This window comes from Ranitomeya imitator, chromosome 5 (genome assembly GCF_032444005.1).
Source record: "Ranitomeya imitator isolate aRanImi1 chromosome 5, aRanImi1.pri, whole genome shotgun sequence".
NCBI lineage: Eukaryota > Metazoa > Chordata > Amphibia > Anura > Dendrobatidae > Ranitomeya > Ranitomeya imitator.
This window is the reverse complement of record NC_091286.1, coordinates 83,052,533-83,068,629: the sequence shown is the minus strand read 5'-3', so window position 1 is coordinate 83,068,629 and position 16,097 is coordinate 83,052,533. Positions and strand designations below refer to the sequence as shown.

Below are 16,097 nucleotides of genomic sequence, written 5' to 3'. Positions count from 1 at the left end.
TCTGCAGCTACTATAAAACACAGTGGACTTTCCACTTGTAATTCCATATAAAAGTGTGTATCCACATGTGAACATAGCCAGAAAGTACATGGACTGTTCTTTACATACCTTTTCAAAAGAGAAGTCCATAAATTTATCTGTTACAGAATCATATGTCTTTGTCTAAAAAAAAAAAAAAAAAAAAAAAGGAAAAAAAAAACAACTTTATTTTATAGCTGTATTTGTTAATGTTTGACATAAGAGGCCCATGTACACAGGCACTTATGAAAGTGTATCTCATTACACTTAGGTTAAGTTCACACTGGGCGTTTTATTCAGCAGCAAAATCTAAGTACTCGGCAGCAAAGAAGCTTTAAAAAAAAAAAAAAAACAGGTTTTACTGCGCTTTTCGCAGTATTTTTTTGGTGCGGTTTTTCCATTTAATTCAATGGGTGAAAAGCGCTGAACAAAGTGACATGCTCTATGAAAAAAACACAAGCAAAGCACAAAATACTGATGACAAAAAAACAAGCTGTGTGCATTTCTGAAAACTCAGACATAACTGGTACTGTCAAATGCAGCTAAAAATTAGCAAAAAAAATAATCAAAAAATGCCCAGTGTGATCTTAGCCTTAAGATAACGATCTGAAAGTCAATAAAAGGGAGATTGGTGTGAATACAACTTTAAGGTACCGTCACACTTAGCGACGCTGCAGCGATACCGACAACGATCCGGATCGCTGCAGCGTCGCTGTTTGGTCGCTGGAGAGCTGTCACACAGACAGCTCTCCAGTGACCAACGATGCCGGTAACCAGGGTAAACATCGGGTAACTAAGCGCAGGGCCGCGCTTAGTAACCCGATGTTTACCCTGGTTACCATCCTAAAAGTAAAAAAAAAACAAACACTACATACTTACCTACAGCCGTCTGTCCTCCAGCGCTGTGCTCTGCACTCCTCCTGTACTGTCTGTGTGAGCACAGCGGCCGGAAAGCAGAGCGGTGACGTCACCGCTCTGCTTTCCGGCTGACCGACGCTCACTGCCAGAGCAGGAGGAGTGCAGAGCACAGCGCTGGAGGACAGACGGCTGTAGGTAAGTATGTAGTGTTTGTTTTTTTTACTTTTAGGATGGTAACCAGGGTAAACATCGGGTTACTAAGCGCGGCCCTGCGCTTAGTTACCCGATGTTTACCCTGGTTACCAGTGAAGACATCGCTGAATCGGTGTCACACACGCCGATTCAGCGATGTCTACGGGGAGTCCAGCGACAAAATAAAGTTCTGGACTTTCTTCCCCGACCAGCGACAGCACAGCAGGGGCCTGATCGCTGCTGCCTGTCACACTGGACGATATCGCTAGCGAGGACGCTGCAACGTCACGGATCGCTAGCGATATCGTCTAGTGTGACGGTACCTTTAGACTACTGTCAATGTCCGCACAAAAAAAAAGAGAACAAGCAGCAAATTTGTGGGTGGGGGTTCGGGAGGGGTTAAACACATTTCTGTACCAAGTAGACTTTTAATTTTTATTTCAATATTAAATGAAATTTTCTGGGATTTTAATAATGATGAGCCATCCTTAGGTCAGGTTAACAATATCACATTGGTGAGGGTCCAACTGTGGCAGTGACCAAGTGGTTGATGGAATAATAATGGTACCAAACTGCAATTCCCTTTTATTTATAGGGGAGAACTGCACCAACATTCATGACCACTACACCAGTATGGGGGTGCAAGTTCTGATATATTCAGCTGACCGGTGGGGAAACCAAGACTTACTGATCTGATACTAATGACAGAAGATCAGCTCTCCACCCTTCTGTCAAGATCACATCTCACCACTTGCAAGCTTGACCAGCTCCAATCCCACCTCATCCCTAACTTCGCCACAGCCTTCATCCCAACCCTAACACATCTCTTCAACCTTTCACTTGCAAATGGTGTCTTCCCCTCATCCTTCAAACACGCCTCAATGACACCCATTCTCAAAAAGCCCTAACTCGACCCATCCTCTGTGTCTAGCTATCGCCCGATATCTCTTCTCCCTTATGCCTCAAAACCACTGGAACAGCATGTCCATCTTGAACTGTCCTCCCACCTTTCCTCCTGCTCCTTCTTTGACCAGTTACAATCTGGCTTCCGACTGCATCACTCAAATCAAACTGCCCTAACTAAAGTCACCAATGACCCACTAACCGCCAAGAGCAAGCGACACTACTGTCCTCCTTCTCCTGGACCTGTCTTCTGCCTTTGACACTGTGGACCATTCCCACTTGTTACAGATTCTTTCATCTCTTGGCATCACAGATTTGGCCCTATCCCGGATCTCGTCATATCTAACAAACCGGACATTCAGTGTCTCCCTCTCCCACACCACCTCCTCACTTCGCCCACATCTGTCAGTGTTCCTCAAGGCTCAGTTCTAGGACCCCTACTCTTCTCCATCTACACCTTCGGCCTGGAACAGCTCATAGAATACCACGGTTTGCAGTATCATCTCTACGCCGATGACACGCAGATTTTCCTCTCTGGACGGAACATCACTTCCTTACTGACCAAAATCCCACAATGTCTGTCCACTAGTTCATCTTTTTCTGCTCGCTTTCTAAAACTGAACATGGACAAAACAGAATCATCATTCCCTCATCTCACTCTACCAGACCTATCCATCAATGTCAATGGCTTCTCACTTTCCCCAGTCGTTGCCTCGGGGTGATACTCGACTCTGACCTCTCTCTCAAGTCACATATCCAAGCCCTTGCCCCCTCCTGCCAATTCCAACTCAAAAACATTTCCCGAATCCGTACATTTCTTGACCAAGAAACTGCAAAAACGCTTGTGCACGCCCTCATCATCTCCCGCCTTGACAATTGCAACCTCCTACTCTCTGGATTCCCCTTTTGCACCACTCCAAACTATCCTAAACTCTGCTGCCCGACTAATCCACCTTTCTCCCCGCTATTCCCCAGCCTCTACTCTCTGCCAAGCCCTTAACTCACGTCCTATGTCCAGAGGTTCCAGTTCAAAACCCTAACTATGACATACAAAGCCATCCACAACTTGTCTCCTCCATACATCTGTGACATGGTCTCCCAATACTTACCTACACGCAACCTTCGATCCTCTCAAGATCTCCTTTATTCCCATCTTATCTCTTCTTCCCACAACCGCATACAAGACTTCTCCTGTTCATCCCCCATACTCTGGAACACTCTACCCCAACACATCAGATTTTTGCTTACCACAGAAACCTTCAAAAGGAACCTGAAGACTCACCTCTTCCGACAAGCCTACTGCGATCTTCAACCTACTGAACCGCCGAACAACCAGCTCTACCCTCTCCTAGTGTATCCTCACCCATCCCCTGTAGACTGTGAGCCCTCTCTCCTTCAGTAATTGTGCATGCCTTGTTTTGCTCATGTTTATTGTACTTGTCTATGTATCCCCATTTTTTCACATGTAAAGCACAATGGAATAAATGGCGTTCTAAAAATTAATAATAATAATGACTTACTCTCTATATAGGTAATCATTACTAAAGTCCTAAAAACTAAAAAAAAAGTTGGTTGAACTGCATAAAAGATTAAAGATAACTGACTCTTACTTTTTTGGGATTTTTTTTATCCTTGCAAATGTTTTGTGTGTTAAAACCACTCACCCTATACTACAGCACATATATTTAGAGTGCCCATGTACTTTAAAATTATAGTATATCACAACACAGCTCTTCCCTTGTCAGTACCACTCACTTAATGGTCTTATCCAAATTCATTTCAGTGCCGAGCTTCCCAGATAATTATATTGAGATCATTGCTGTTATAAGAGAATCATTAGAAACTTTGTGCTTGCTGAACTGTGAAGTGAACTTACTGTCATCTCCCCACCAAAACATTCCGATGCAAGCTGAGCCGAATCAAAGGGCTTCACTTCAGCATCATTAAAGAGATACCTAGGAAAAGGATAACGAGACACCTTAGGGTACTACAGAGGATCATCTACTGAAGATATAGGTCTTATAAAGACATATCAGAAAAATAAAAAATGCCATCAGTGCAGCCTCACAGAGGGGTTGTCATACGGTAAGTGGAATTTAGCTTATTTGTCAAAGTATGAAATGGGCAGCAAGGTTGTAAAATATATTTGGCATTTTGATGGCACTGGTTTCACAGCATAATGTACATGGCTGTTAATTACATCCATGGAAAATCCAATCCACAGGGCATGAACATTCACCTATTTAACATTTCGATATTAATGAGTAATTATCCAGAAACCGTTTTTGCTCGCTTTTAATGATTGCGCTCACTCAGATCTGCCAGAGCTTGGTTTTATTATTCACCCTTATAGAATTAATGTAAATAGTGTCTATGCTACAGAAGCCCGACAACTTACCATTTGTTATTTTTGTAAGCATGTGGGTTGACAATGTCTCTAATGAAGCTGTAGTAATGACCGCCATCAGCCGTACCAGTATGAACAGTGACACCAATTAAATCATACTCATAGCTCTCAGTTTTCTTCAGTTCTTCTCCATCTTCTTTTAAACCTAAAATGTTAACATATTAAAACAGTTTTACACAGTACTAGATGGTGGCCCGATTCTAACGCATCGGGTATTCTAGAATATGTATAGTAGTATATAGCACAGCCCACGCAGTATATAACAGCCCACACAGTATATAACACAGCCCACGCAGTATATAACACAGCCACGTAGTATATTGCCCAGCCATGTATATTGCCCAGCCACATAGCATATAACACAGCCTACATAGTATATAACAGCCCACATAGTATACAACACAGCCCACGCAGTATATAACACAGCCACGTAGTATATTGCCCAGCCATGTATATTGCCCAGCCACATAGCATATAACACAGCCTACATAGTATATAACAGCCCACATAGTATATAACACAGCCAGCGTAGCATATAACAGCCCACATAGTATATAACACAGCCCACGTAGTATATAACACAGCCCACGCAGTATATAACAGCCCACGTAGCATATAACACAGCCCACGTAGCATATAACACAGCCACGTAGTAATTGCCCAGCCACGTAGTATATAACACAGCCCACGTAGTATATTGCATAGCCCACGTAGTATATTGCACAGCCCACGTAGTATATAACACAGGCCATGCAGTATATATCACAGCCCACGTAGTATCTAGCACAGCCCACGTAGTAAATAGCAATATGGTCACCATATCCCTGTTAAAAAAAAAAAAAAAAAGAATTAAAATAAAAATTAGTTATATACTCACCTTCCGGCGGCCCCCGGATCCAGCCCAGGCATTTAGCAATGCTCCTCGCGACGCTTCAGTCCCAAGAATGCATTGCGGCAATAACACGTGATGATGTAGCGGTCGCGCGAGACCGCTACGTCATCTCCTGTCATTGCTGCAATGCATTCTTGAGACCGGAACGTCGCAAGGAGCGGGAAATGCGCTGGAAGGTGAGAATATAATGATTTTTAAAAAAAAAATTTTTAACATTAGATCTTTTTACTATTGATGCTGCATAGGCAGCATCAATAGTAAAAAGTTGGTCACACAGTGTTAATAGCAGCGTTAACGTACTGCGTTACACCGCGTTATGCCGCGGTGTAACGCAGTCCATTTAACGGACTGCTAAACCGCTATGTGGGCGCTGACTGGAGGGGGCACTGACTGGAGGGGAGTAGGGAAGGGCGAATTGGCAGCCGGACTGTGACCGTCGCTGATTGGTTGCGGCCGGCCGCGACCAATCAGCGATGCAGGATTTCTGTGACAGACAGAAGAGACCCTTAGACGATTATATAGATAGATGTATAATATATAAAGTAGGTAGATGCAAAAGATTGAAATAAAGCATGTAAATGTTAAAATGGCATCTGCCATTTTACTTGAAAGAGAACTTTGGTTTACAGAGAAACCAAACTTTCAAAATTTGTTTTGCCAATTCTATCCAGCACTGAAAGTCATTTACCTTTGGAAATCACTAGGGTTGAGCGAAACGGATCGTTCATTTTCAAAAGTCGCCGACTTTTTCATGAAACCCGACCCGACCCCTGTGTGGGGTCGACCATGCGGTACGCGACTTTCGCGCCAAAGTCGCGTTTCAATTACGCGAAAAGCACCATTTCTCAGCCAATGAAGGTGGACGCAGAGTGTGGGCAGCGTGATGACACAGGTCTTGGTCCCCACCATCTTAGAGAAGGGCATTGCAGTGATTGGCTTACTGTCTGCGGCGTCACAGGGGCTATAAAGAGGCGTTCCCGCCGACCGCCATCTTACTGCTGCTGATCTGAGCGTAGGGAGAGGTTGCTGCCGCTTCGTCAGAAGCAGGGATAGTGTTAGGCAGGGTCCATTAACCACCAAACCGCTTGTGCTGTAGCGATTTCCACTGTCCAACACCACCTTTTGTTTGCAGGGACAGTGGAAGCTACATTTTTTTTTCCTCAGCGCTGTAGCTCATTGGGCTGCCCTAGAAGGCTCCCTGATAGCTGCATTGCTGTGTGTACGCCGCTGTGCAAACCAACTGCTTTTTTCAAAGCACAAATCCTCTTGTTCCTTCCTTTCTGCACAGCTATCTTTTTTGTTTGTCCACACTTTTTATTTAATTTGTGCATCAGTCCACTCCTTATTGCTGCCTGCCATACCTGGCTGAGATTACTGCAGGGAGATAGTAATTGTAGGACAGTCCCTTTTATTTTATTTTTTTTTAATTCTCCCTACAAAAAATAAGTTGTGGGAGATTAAGATTGGCATTTCTGCTAGAGTGCCATCCCTGAGTGTGCCATCTCTCTCACATAGTGGGCCATAGAAAGCCTTTTTTTTTTTCTTTTTTTTATTGGGTTTATAAATTCTCCCTGAAAAAAAAAAAACAGTGGGAGATTAATATTGGCCTTTGGGCTTGTGTGCCAGTCCTGAGTGTGCCATCTCTCTCTCAAATAGTGGGCCATAGAAAGCCTATTTTTTTTTTTATTTGGTTTCTAAATTCTCCCTGAAAAAATAAAAAAAAAAACAGTGGGAGATTAATATTGGCCTTTCTGCTTGTGTGCCCGTCCTGACTCCTGAGTGTGCCATCTCTCTCTCTCAAATAGTGGGCCATAGAAAGCCTATTTTTTTTTATTTTATTTGGTTTTTACATTCTCCCTGAAAAAATAATAAAAAACAGTGGGAGATTAATATTGACATTTGTGCTTGAGTGACAGTCCTGACTCCTGAGTGTGCCATCTCTCTCTCTCAAATAGTGGGCCATAGAAAGCCTATTTATTTTTTTTTTTATTTGGTTTCTACATTCTCCCTGAAAAAATAAAAAAAAACAGTGGGAGATTAATATTGACATTTGTGCTTGATTGACAGTCCTGCGTGTGTGGCATCTCTTTCATTTGGTGCCAACAACAACAGAGTGTGTAACATTGTGCCTGATTTTCGTTGTGGTCTCACCCACCTGTAAAGGGGTAGCTAAATCATACTGAAGTTATAGCTCACCGTGTAAGTTGTGTGACAGCAACAAATACCATTAGTTTGGTTACGTTTTTAAAACAATGAGGAAGTCTGGTGGAAGAGGTCGTGGGCGTTCATTGCCAGCTGGTAATGATGGTAGTGGTAGTGGAGCATCAGGTGGTCGTGGGAAAAAAAATATAGCACCTAAGTCTGGAGCTGTGGAGCCAGGTTCGTCGTCTGGCTACACAAGGCCTCGAACGCTCCCTTTTCTGGGAGTAGGAAAACCGCTTTTAAAGCCGGAGCAGCAAGAGCAAGTTTTGGCTTACCTTGCTGACTCAGCCTCTAGCTCTTTTGCCTCCTCTTTTGAAACTGGTAAATGTAAAAGCAGCGCATCGTTAGTGGATGTTCACGGTCAGGGACAAGTCGCTTCCTTGTCCTCTTCAGCAAAAACAACAACAGAGAAGGATGCAGCAGGCGACACAACGGGTTACTCCATGGAGCTCTTTACACATACCGTCCCTGGCTTAGAAAGTGAAACAGTTAACAGGCCATGCCCATTACTAGTTGAATCGGACATGGAGTGCACTGATGCACAGCCACAGCCAGACTACTATGCTGTTCCTTTGACTCAGACCACAACATTGCCCTCGCAGGGTACTGATCCACAATCAGACCCTGATGAGACTATGGTGCCCCGTCACGAACGCTATACCACCAACTTACACGGTGACACAGACGAAGTTGCACACGAGATAGAAGAGGAGGTTATAGATGACCCAGTTGTTGACCCCGATTGGCAGCCATTGGGGGAACAGGGTGCAGGCGGCAGTAGTTCTGAAACGGAGGAGGAGGGGCCGCAGCAGGCATCAACATCGCAACAGGTTCCATCTGCCGGGCCCGTATCTGGCACAAAACGCGTGGCAAAGCCAAAACCTGTTGGAGGACAGCGTGGCCATCCGGTTAAAGCTCAGTCTGCAATGCCTGAAAAGGGATCCGATGCTCGAAAGAGTGCAGTCTGGCATTTTTTTAAACAACATCAAATTGATCAGCGCAAAGTCATCTGTCAAAAATGTTCAACTACCTTAAGCAGAGGTCAGAATCTGAAAAGTCTCAACACAAGTTGCATGCATAGACATTTAACCACCATGCATTTTCAAGCCTGGACTAACTACCTAACGTCCCTTAAGGTTGTAGCACCCTCGGCCAATGAAGCTAGTCAGCAACGCTACATCCCTTCCGTCACTGTAAGGCCACCATTTTCCGCACCACCTGCAGTATCTGTGCAGGTTTCTTTGCCAGGCCAAAGCAGTCAGGGTCAGGGAATCACCAGTTTCGTAGTAGGAAACACTGCATCTAGGGCACCGGCGGAAACAATACCGTCTCCAACCGTCTCTCAGTCTGCCATGTCCACCGGCACACCCGCTAGTTCCACGATCTCCAGCTCTCCAGTCCAGCTCACCCTACATGAGACTCTCGTTAGAAAAAGGAAGTACTTATCCTCGAATCCGCATACACAGGGTTTGAACACGCACATAGCTAGACTAATCTCGTTAGAGATGATGCCCTACCGGTTAGTTGAAAGCGAAGCTTTCAAAGCCCTGATGGACTACGCTGAACCACGCTACGAGCTACCCAGTCGACACTTCTTTTCGAGAAAAGCCATCCCAGCCCTCCACCAGCATGTTAAAGAGCACATCGTCCATGCACTCAGGCAATCTGTGAGTACAAAGGTGCACCTGACAACAGATGCATGGACCGGTAGGCATGGCCAGGGACGTTACGTGTCCATCACGGCACACTGGGTGAATGTGGTGGATGCAGGGTCCACAGGGGACATCAATTTCGGGACAGTTCTGCCTAGCCCACGGTCTAGGAAACAGTTGGCTGTAGGCGTTCGCACCCCCTCTTCCTCGTCCTCCTGCAGAAGCGAGAGCTCGTCCACAGACCGCACTCGCCCAACCACTCCATCCGCAGCTGCCACTGTTGCACACCAGTTGTCCCATTATGGGGCAGCTACTGGCAAGAGTCAGCAGGCTGTATTGGCTATGAAGTGTTTGGGCGACAACAGACACACCGCGGAAGTTCTGTCCGAGTTCTTGCAGAAAGAAACGCAGTCGTATCTGGGCACAGTAGATCTTGAGGCAGGCAAGGTAGTGAGTGATAACGGAAGGAATTTCATGGCTGCCATCTCCCTTTCCCAACTGAAACACATTCCTTGCCTAGCTCACACCTTAAACCTGGTGGTGCAGTGCTTCCTGAAAAGTTATCCGGGGTTATCCGACCTGCTCCTCAAAGTGCGCGGACTTTGCTCACATATCCGCCGTTCGCCCGTACACTCCAGCCGTATGCAGACCTATCAGCGGTCTTTGAACCTTCCCCAGCATCGCCTAATCATAGACGTTGCAACAAGGTGGAACTCAACACTGCGCATGCTTCAGAGACTGTGCGAACAGAGGCGGGCTGTTATGTTTTTGTGGGAGGATACACATACACGGGCAGGCAGTAGGATGGCAGACATGGAGTTGTCAGGTGTGCAGTGGTCGAAGATACAAGACGTGTCAAGTCCTTCAGTGTTTTGAGGAATGCACACGGCTGGTTAGTGCAGACAACGCCATAATAAGCATGAGCATCCCCCTAATGCGTCTGCTGATGCAAAGTTTGACGCACATAAAGGATCAGGCGTCTGCAGCAGAGGAAGAGGAAAGCCTTGATGACAGTCAGCCATTGTCTGGTCAGGGCAGTGTACAGGACGAGGTAGCGGGCCAAGAGGAGGAGGACGAGGAGGATGATGGGGATGAGTATATTTTTAATGAGGAAGCTTTTCCGGGGCCACTGGAAATTGGTGGCGTGGCAAGGCCGGGTTCTGGTTTTTTGAGGGACACGTGACGTAGATTTGCCTGAAACTGCCCCTCAACCAAGCACAACCGCAGATTTGACAACTGGAACTTTGGCCCACATGGCGGATTATGCCTTACGTATCCTCAAAAGGGACACACGCATTACTAAAATGATGAACGATGACGATTACTGGTTGGCCTGCCTCCTTGATCCTCGCTATAAAGGCAAATTGCAAAATATTATGCCACATGAGAACTTGGAACTAATATTAGCAACCAAACAATCAACTCTTGTTGACCGTTTGCTTCAGGCATTCCCAGCACACAGCGCCCGTGATCGTTCTCACACGAGCTGCAGGGGCCAGCAGACCAGAGGTGTTAGAGGGGCAGAAATCAGAAGTGGGGTTGGACAGAGGGGTTTTCTGACCAGGTTGTGGAGTGATTTTGCTATGACCGCAGACAGGACAGGTACTGCTGCATCAATTCAAAGTGACAGGAGACAACATTTGTCCAGTATGGTTACTAACTATTTTTCATCCCTTATCGATGTTCTCCCTCAACCGTCATTCCCATTTGATTACTGGGCATCCAAATTAGACACCTGGCCAGAATTGGCAGAATATGCATTGCAGGAGCTTGCTTGCCCGGCAGCTAGTGTCCTATCAGAAAGAGTATTCAGTGCTGCAGGTTCAATATTAACCGAAAAAAGGACTCGTCTGGCTACCCAAAATGTTGATGATCTAACCTTCATTAAAATGACCCACAACTGGATTTCGAATTCTTTTGCCCCACCTTGCCCGGCCGACACCTAGCTTTCCTATGAAAAGGTCTTGCCTGTGGACTACTCTGAATGACTTTTCCAATCTCGAAATTTGCAGCAGCTGATTGTCCAGCATACGACATGTTTACACCTCCCTAAATGGCCAAACTCCCCACACGGGGCCGTGGTATTGCCACTCGGCGCAAGCACCCGTGAGAGTGCTGTTTGTCTGAAGAGGTGGGTGTGCCCGCTTTTGGTCGACGGCACTGCTACTGGGTCCCTCATAGTACAATAAAGTGTCTCTGGCGGTGATGGTGCGCACCCAACGTCAGACACACTGTTGTAACATGAGGGGCCCTGGGCCTGTACCGCCGGCCACAAGAGAGTTCCCCCACCCCCAGCTCAAACATTGCTGTACCACTTGCACAATTATCTCTCACAGTTCCACCAATGTTTAGTCTATGCGCTGACATCCTTAAATTCCTGCCACTGACAATACCATTGTATTGACATGTATGATGGTACTTAACATAGTCCGGGGCAGTGTCCTATATTTACCCAAGTAAATACTTTGCGCCAAATTACTAGGTCAGAAACTACGCAGAGGAGCCCACCCCAGTACCTAATGATTGCACCCTTTGGTGGTTTCGTTTTGTTGTAATGCGAGACATTAACATGTATTTATTGTTTGGGACTACTAACTGGCAGACACTCATTACAATCGGCCTCCGCTGACAACACCAATGCTGCCTGTGTACCCCTGCAAGAGAATTCCAAGTGTCTACAGCCAAATTTTATTATGTTAGGCCTACTACGCCTGTCTGCGGTCCCTCCTTCCACTAGTCCTCCACTGACCAGACCACTGCTGCCTGTGTACCCCTGGAACCAATTTTAAAGTGCCTACAGCCATATTTTATTATGTTAGGCCTTCGAAGCCTGTCTGCAGTCCCTCCTTCCACTAGTCCTCCACTGACCAGACCACTGCTGCCCGTGTACCCCTGGAACCAATATTAAAGTGCCTACAGCCAAATTTTATTATGTTAGGCCTACTACGCCTGTCTGCGGTCCCTCCTTCCACTAGTCCTCCACTGACCAGACCACTGCTGCCTGTGTACCCCTGGAACCAATTTTAAAGTGCCTACAGACATATTTTATTATGTTAGGCCTTCGAAGCCTGTCTGCAGTCCCTCCTTCCACTAGTCCTCCACTGACCAGACCACAGCTGCCCGTGTACCCCTGGAACCAATATTAAAGTGCCTACAGCCAAATTTTATTATGTTAGGCCTACTACGCCTGTCTGCGGTCCCTCCTTCCACTAGTCCTCCACTGACCAGACCACTGCTGCCTGTGTACCCTTGGAACCAATTTTAAAGTGCCTACAGCCCAATTTTATTATGTTAGGCCTTCGAAGCCTGTCTGCGGTCCCCCCTTCCACTAGTCCTCCACTGACCAGACCACTGCTGCCCGTGTACCCCTGGAACCAATTTTAATGTGTCTACAGCCCAATTTTATTATGTTAGGCCTTCGAAGCCTGTCTACGGTCCCTCCTTCCACTAGTCCTCCACTGACCTGTACACTGCCGCCCGTGTACCCCTGGAACCTATTTTAAAGTGCATACAACCTACTTTTTTTCTTTATTTTATAATTATAAAGCCCTGATGGACTACGCTGTACCACGGTAAGCGCTACCCAGTCGTCACTTCTTTTGCGAGAAAAGCCATCCCAGCCCTCCACCATCATGTAAAAATCCGCATTGTCTATGCTCTCAGGCTATCTAATAGTAGAAAGGTGCACCGGACAACAGATGCATGGACCAGTAGGCATGTTCACGAAAGGTTACATGTCCATTACGGCGCACTGGGTTAATGTTGTGGATGCATGGTCCACAGGGGACAGCCTACTAAGTCTGTCTGCAGTCCCAAATAGAAATTGTCCTCCGCTTACCACACCAATACTGCCTGTGTACCCCTGGAACATTTTATAAACTCCACTGACCCAAATTTTTGGTTTAAAGCCTACTACCAGTGCCTGCGCTCCAAGGTGTTCCCCGGGTTGCCTTTTCTGAGCTTTGATCTTCAGGCTCTCGTTTAGTAGTTTTTTTAATCTAACTGCAGTGGGGCTAGTACTTGGGTTGGGGCCTACTACCAGTGTCTGCAGCTCCAAGGTGTTCTCCGGGTTGCCTTTTCTGAGCTTTGATCTTCAGGCTCTCGTTTAGTAGTTTTTTTAATCTAACTGCAGTGGGGCTAGTACTTGGCTTGGGGCCTACTACCAGTGTCTGCCGCTCCAAGGTGTTCTCCGGGTTGCCTTTTCTAAGCTTTGATCTTCAGGCTCTCGTTTAGTAGTTTTTTTAATCTAACTGCAGTGGGGCTAGTACTTGGGTTGGGGCCTACTACCAGTGTCTGCCGCTCCAAGGTGTTCTCCGGGTTGCCTTTTCTGAGCTTTGATTTTCAGGCTCTCGTTTATTAGTTTTTTTAATCTAACTGCAGTGGGGCTAGTACTTGGGTTGGGGCCTACTACCAGTGTCTGCCGCTCCAAGGTGTTCTCCAGGTTTCCTCTCCATTGCTTCAATCTTCTGGCTCTCGTTTAGTAGTTGTTGAAAACAACACTGCATTCGGCCTACAAGTTGGGTCAGGGGTGTAGAGACGGTGTGTTCCACTCCAAGGTGTTTCCCAGGTTGCCTCTCCATTGCTTCAATCTTAAAGCTCTTGTTTAGTAGTTGTTGAAAACAACACTGCATTCGGCCTACAAGTTGGGTCAGGGGTGTAGAGATGGTGTGTTCCACTCCAAGGTGTTCCCCAGGTTGCCTCTCCATTGCTTCAATCTTAAAGCTCTTGTTTAGTAGTTGTTGAAAACAACACTGCATTCGGCCTACAAGTTGGGTCTGGGTTGTAGAGACGGTGTCTTCCGCTCCAAGGTGTTCTCCAGGTTTCCTCTCCATAGCTTCAATCTTCATGCTCGTCTTAAGTAGTTGTTGAAACAACACTACATTAGGCCTACAAGTTGGGTCTGGGTCGTAGAGACGTTGTCTGCCGCTCCAAGGTGTTCTCCAGGTTGCCACTTAATCGAAGCTGCATAGAGCCTATTTTGTAATTTTACGCCTACAAAGTCTTTCTGCAGTCCCTCCTTCCAATTGTCCTCCACTGAGCACAACAATGCAGAACGTGTACCCATGTAACCTTTTTTAAACCAGCGTCGAGTGGTTTAAGGCCTACTTGTAGTGTCTGGCTGCGCCACTCAATACAGCTGTCCTCTTTACAAAAAATGACCTACAATTATCTGGTTTTCAGCCTATCGGGATTTTAAAACTGCAGTGGGCCTACTAGTTGGGTTGGGGCCTTCTATCTGTGTCTGCCGCTCCTTGCTGTTCTCCTACAGTGAACAAAGCTGTGCCGCCTGTTTACTACTCTTGCCAATTTTGAACTGCATTTAGACTACTTACAGATTTGGGCCTACTCTCTGTGTCAGCCTCTCATTCCAGTTGTCCTCCACTGAACAAAACAATGCCCCCTGGTTAGTCCTGTTACCAATTTTGAACTGCATTTAGCCCACTTTATTCTTTGGGCCTATATCTGTGTTTCCTCCTCATCCTGCCCATTGCCCAGCCAGTGATAGATGAGTCTGCTGGTACATTGACCCATAACGCAACATTCCCCCCGCACGCTACACTGCAAGATTGTGACCCTGCTGAAAGTCAGGTCCCCCTTCCCGCATACCATACCACCTTACACGGGGACAAAGAGGAAGGTGCAGGTTCTTTCATCAAGTGGGGGGAGGAATACTCGTTGGCGACGTCACTGGCACAGGACCCCTCATAGTACGCAAAAGTGTTGCTGCCGGTGGGAGGCGCCCCTGCCGTGCAAACACACCGCTGTACTTTGAGGGGCCCTGTGCCAGTGCCAATGCCAACGAGGGGGCCCCCCCTGCTTGCTCAGGATCACAGCACTTGCAAAGTTGAAATACTTACCTCTCCCTGCTCCACTGCCGTGACGTGGTCCAGATGTCCTGGGCCCACTAATTGCTTGAACCAGCCCTACCCCCCACAACTTTAGCCAAATGACCCCCAATTTCAAATGCCTTACAATTATTATAAGCTAAATTACGATTGACAAGCTTCAGTAGCAAGAATGGATGTTTTTGCCAATACAATGGGCTCTGTACATGTTTTCCTGGCCTCTACTCACTGCCGACTATGCTCCCCCATTGACTTGCATTGGGTTTCGTGTTTCGGTCGATCCCCGACTTTTCGCGATAATCGGCCGATTCCACTTGACTCGACTTTTGAGATAGTCGGGTTTCGCGAAACCCGGCTCGATTCTAAAAAGGTCAAGGTCGCTCAACTCTAGAAATCACTATAATATAACCTAATATATATATACACACACACACACCAGATCAGGATTGATAGATGCTGCATGCACACCAGTGTTTTCAATATTATATAAGCGCAAAATGCTAACCAAGTACCCTATATTATTTTCATGCATTATTGCTGTTTATTTACTGACAGGTATTTAGTTATTAAGGTATGTGCACTCGATCAGTAAATGCTGCGGGTTGGACACTGCGTACTTGTGCAGCATCCAGATGTTACAGTATAGTGGATGGGATTTCAAGAAATCTCATGCCCACTATGCATGCACAGAAATCCACGGATCATTGCAGAGAGAGACATGTGGAATCTCTCCAGACCGCAGCATGTCTTTATCTTGCGGAGACACGAGTCTCCACAAGATCAATTTCACCCGTATAATGTACTGGACGCGGTGAATCTGCACGGTTCAGTGAACACGCACAGGTTCACCTGCATCCAATAGACGGCATCACTTTGGGTGCAGTGGACATGTGCTGCATCCAAAGCGAAGCCAATTCCTGAACATGTACACATACCCTAAGGGTATGTTTCCACGGTCAGTATTTGTTGCGGCTTGGACGCTGAGTACAGCCGCAGCGGCCAGATGTTACAGCATAGTGGATGAAATTTGATGAAATCCTATCTGCACTAAGCGTACAGGGACGCCTCCGGCTTCCTTGCGTAACCGGACATGTGGCACATCTTTCTCCGCAAGATAAATATCACCG

The 16,097-nt window shown here is 46.4% G+C and overlaps 1 protein-coding gene across 2 annotated transcripts in view; it reads right to left on the bottom strand.

The window, feature by feature from the left end:
- USP34 (ubiquitin specific peptidase 34) overlaps positions 1-16,097 on the bottom strand; it is a 282,270-nt gene that overhangs the window by 78,438 nt on the left and 187,735 nt on the right. For both annotated transcript variants that reach the window (XM_069768887.1, XM_069768888.1), the window contains 3 exons: positions 4,370-4,523; positions 3,848-3,926; positions 109-162 (listed from right to left, as the gene is read on the bottom strand). In XM_069768887.1, the coding sequence (XP_069624988.1) occupies positions 109-162; positions 3,848-3,926; positions 4,370-4,523 (287 nt within the window). The remainder of the gene's footprint in view (positions 1-108; positions 163-3,847; positions 3,927-4,369; positions 4,524-16,097) is intronic.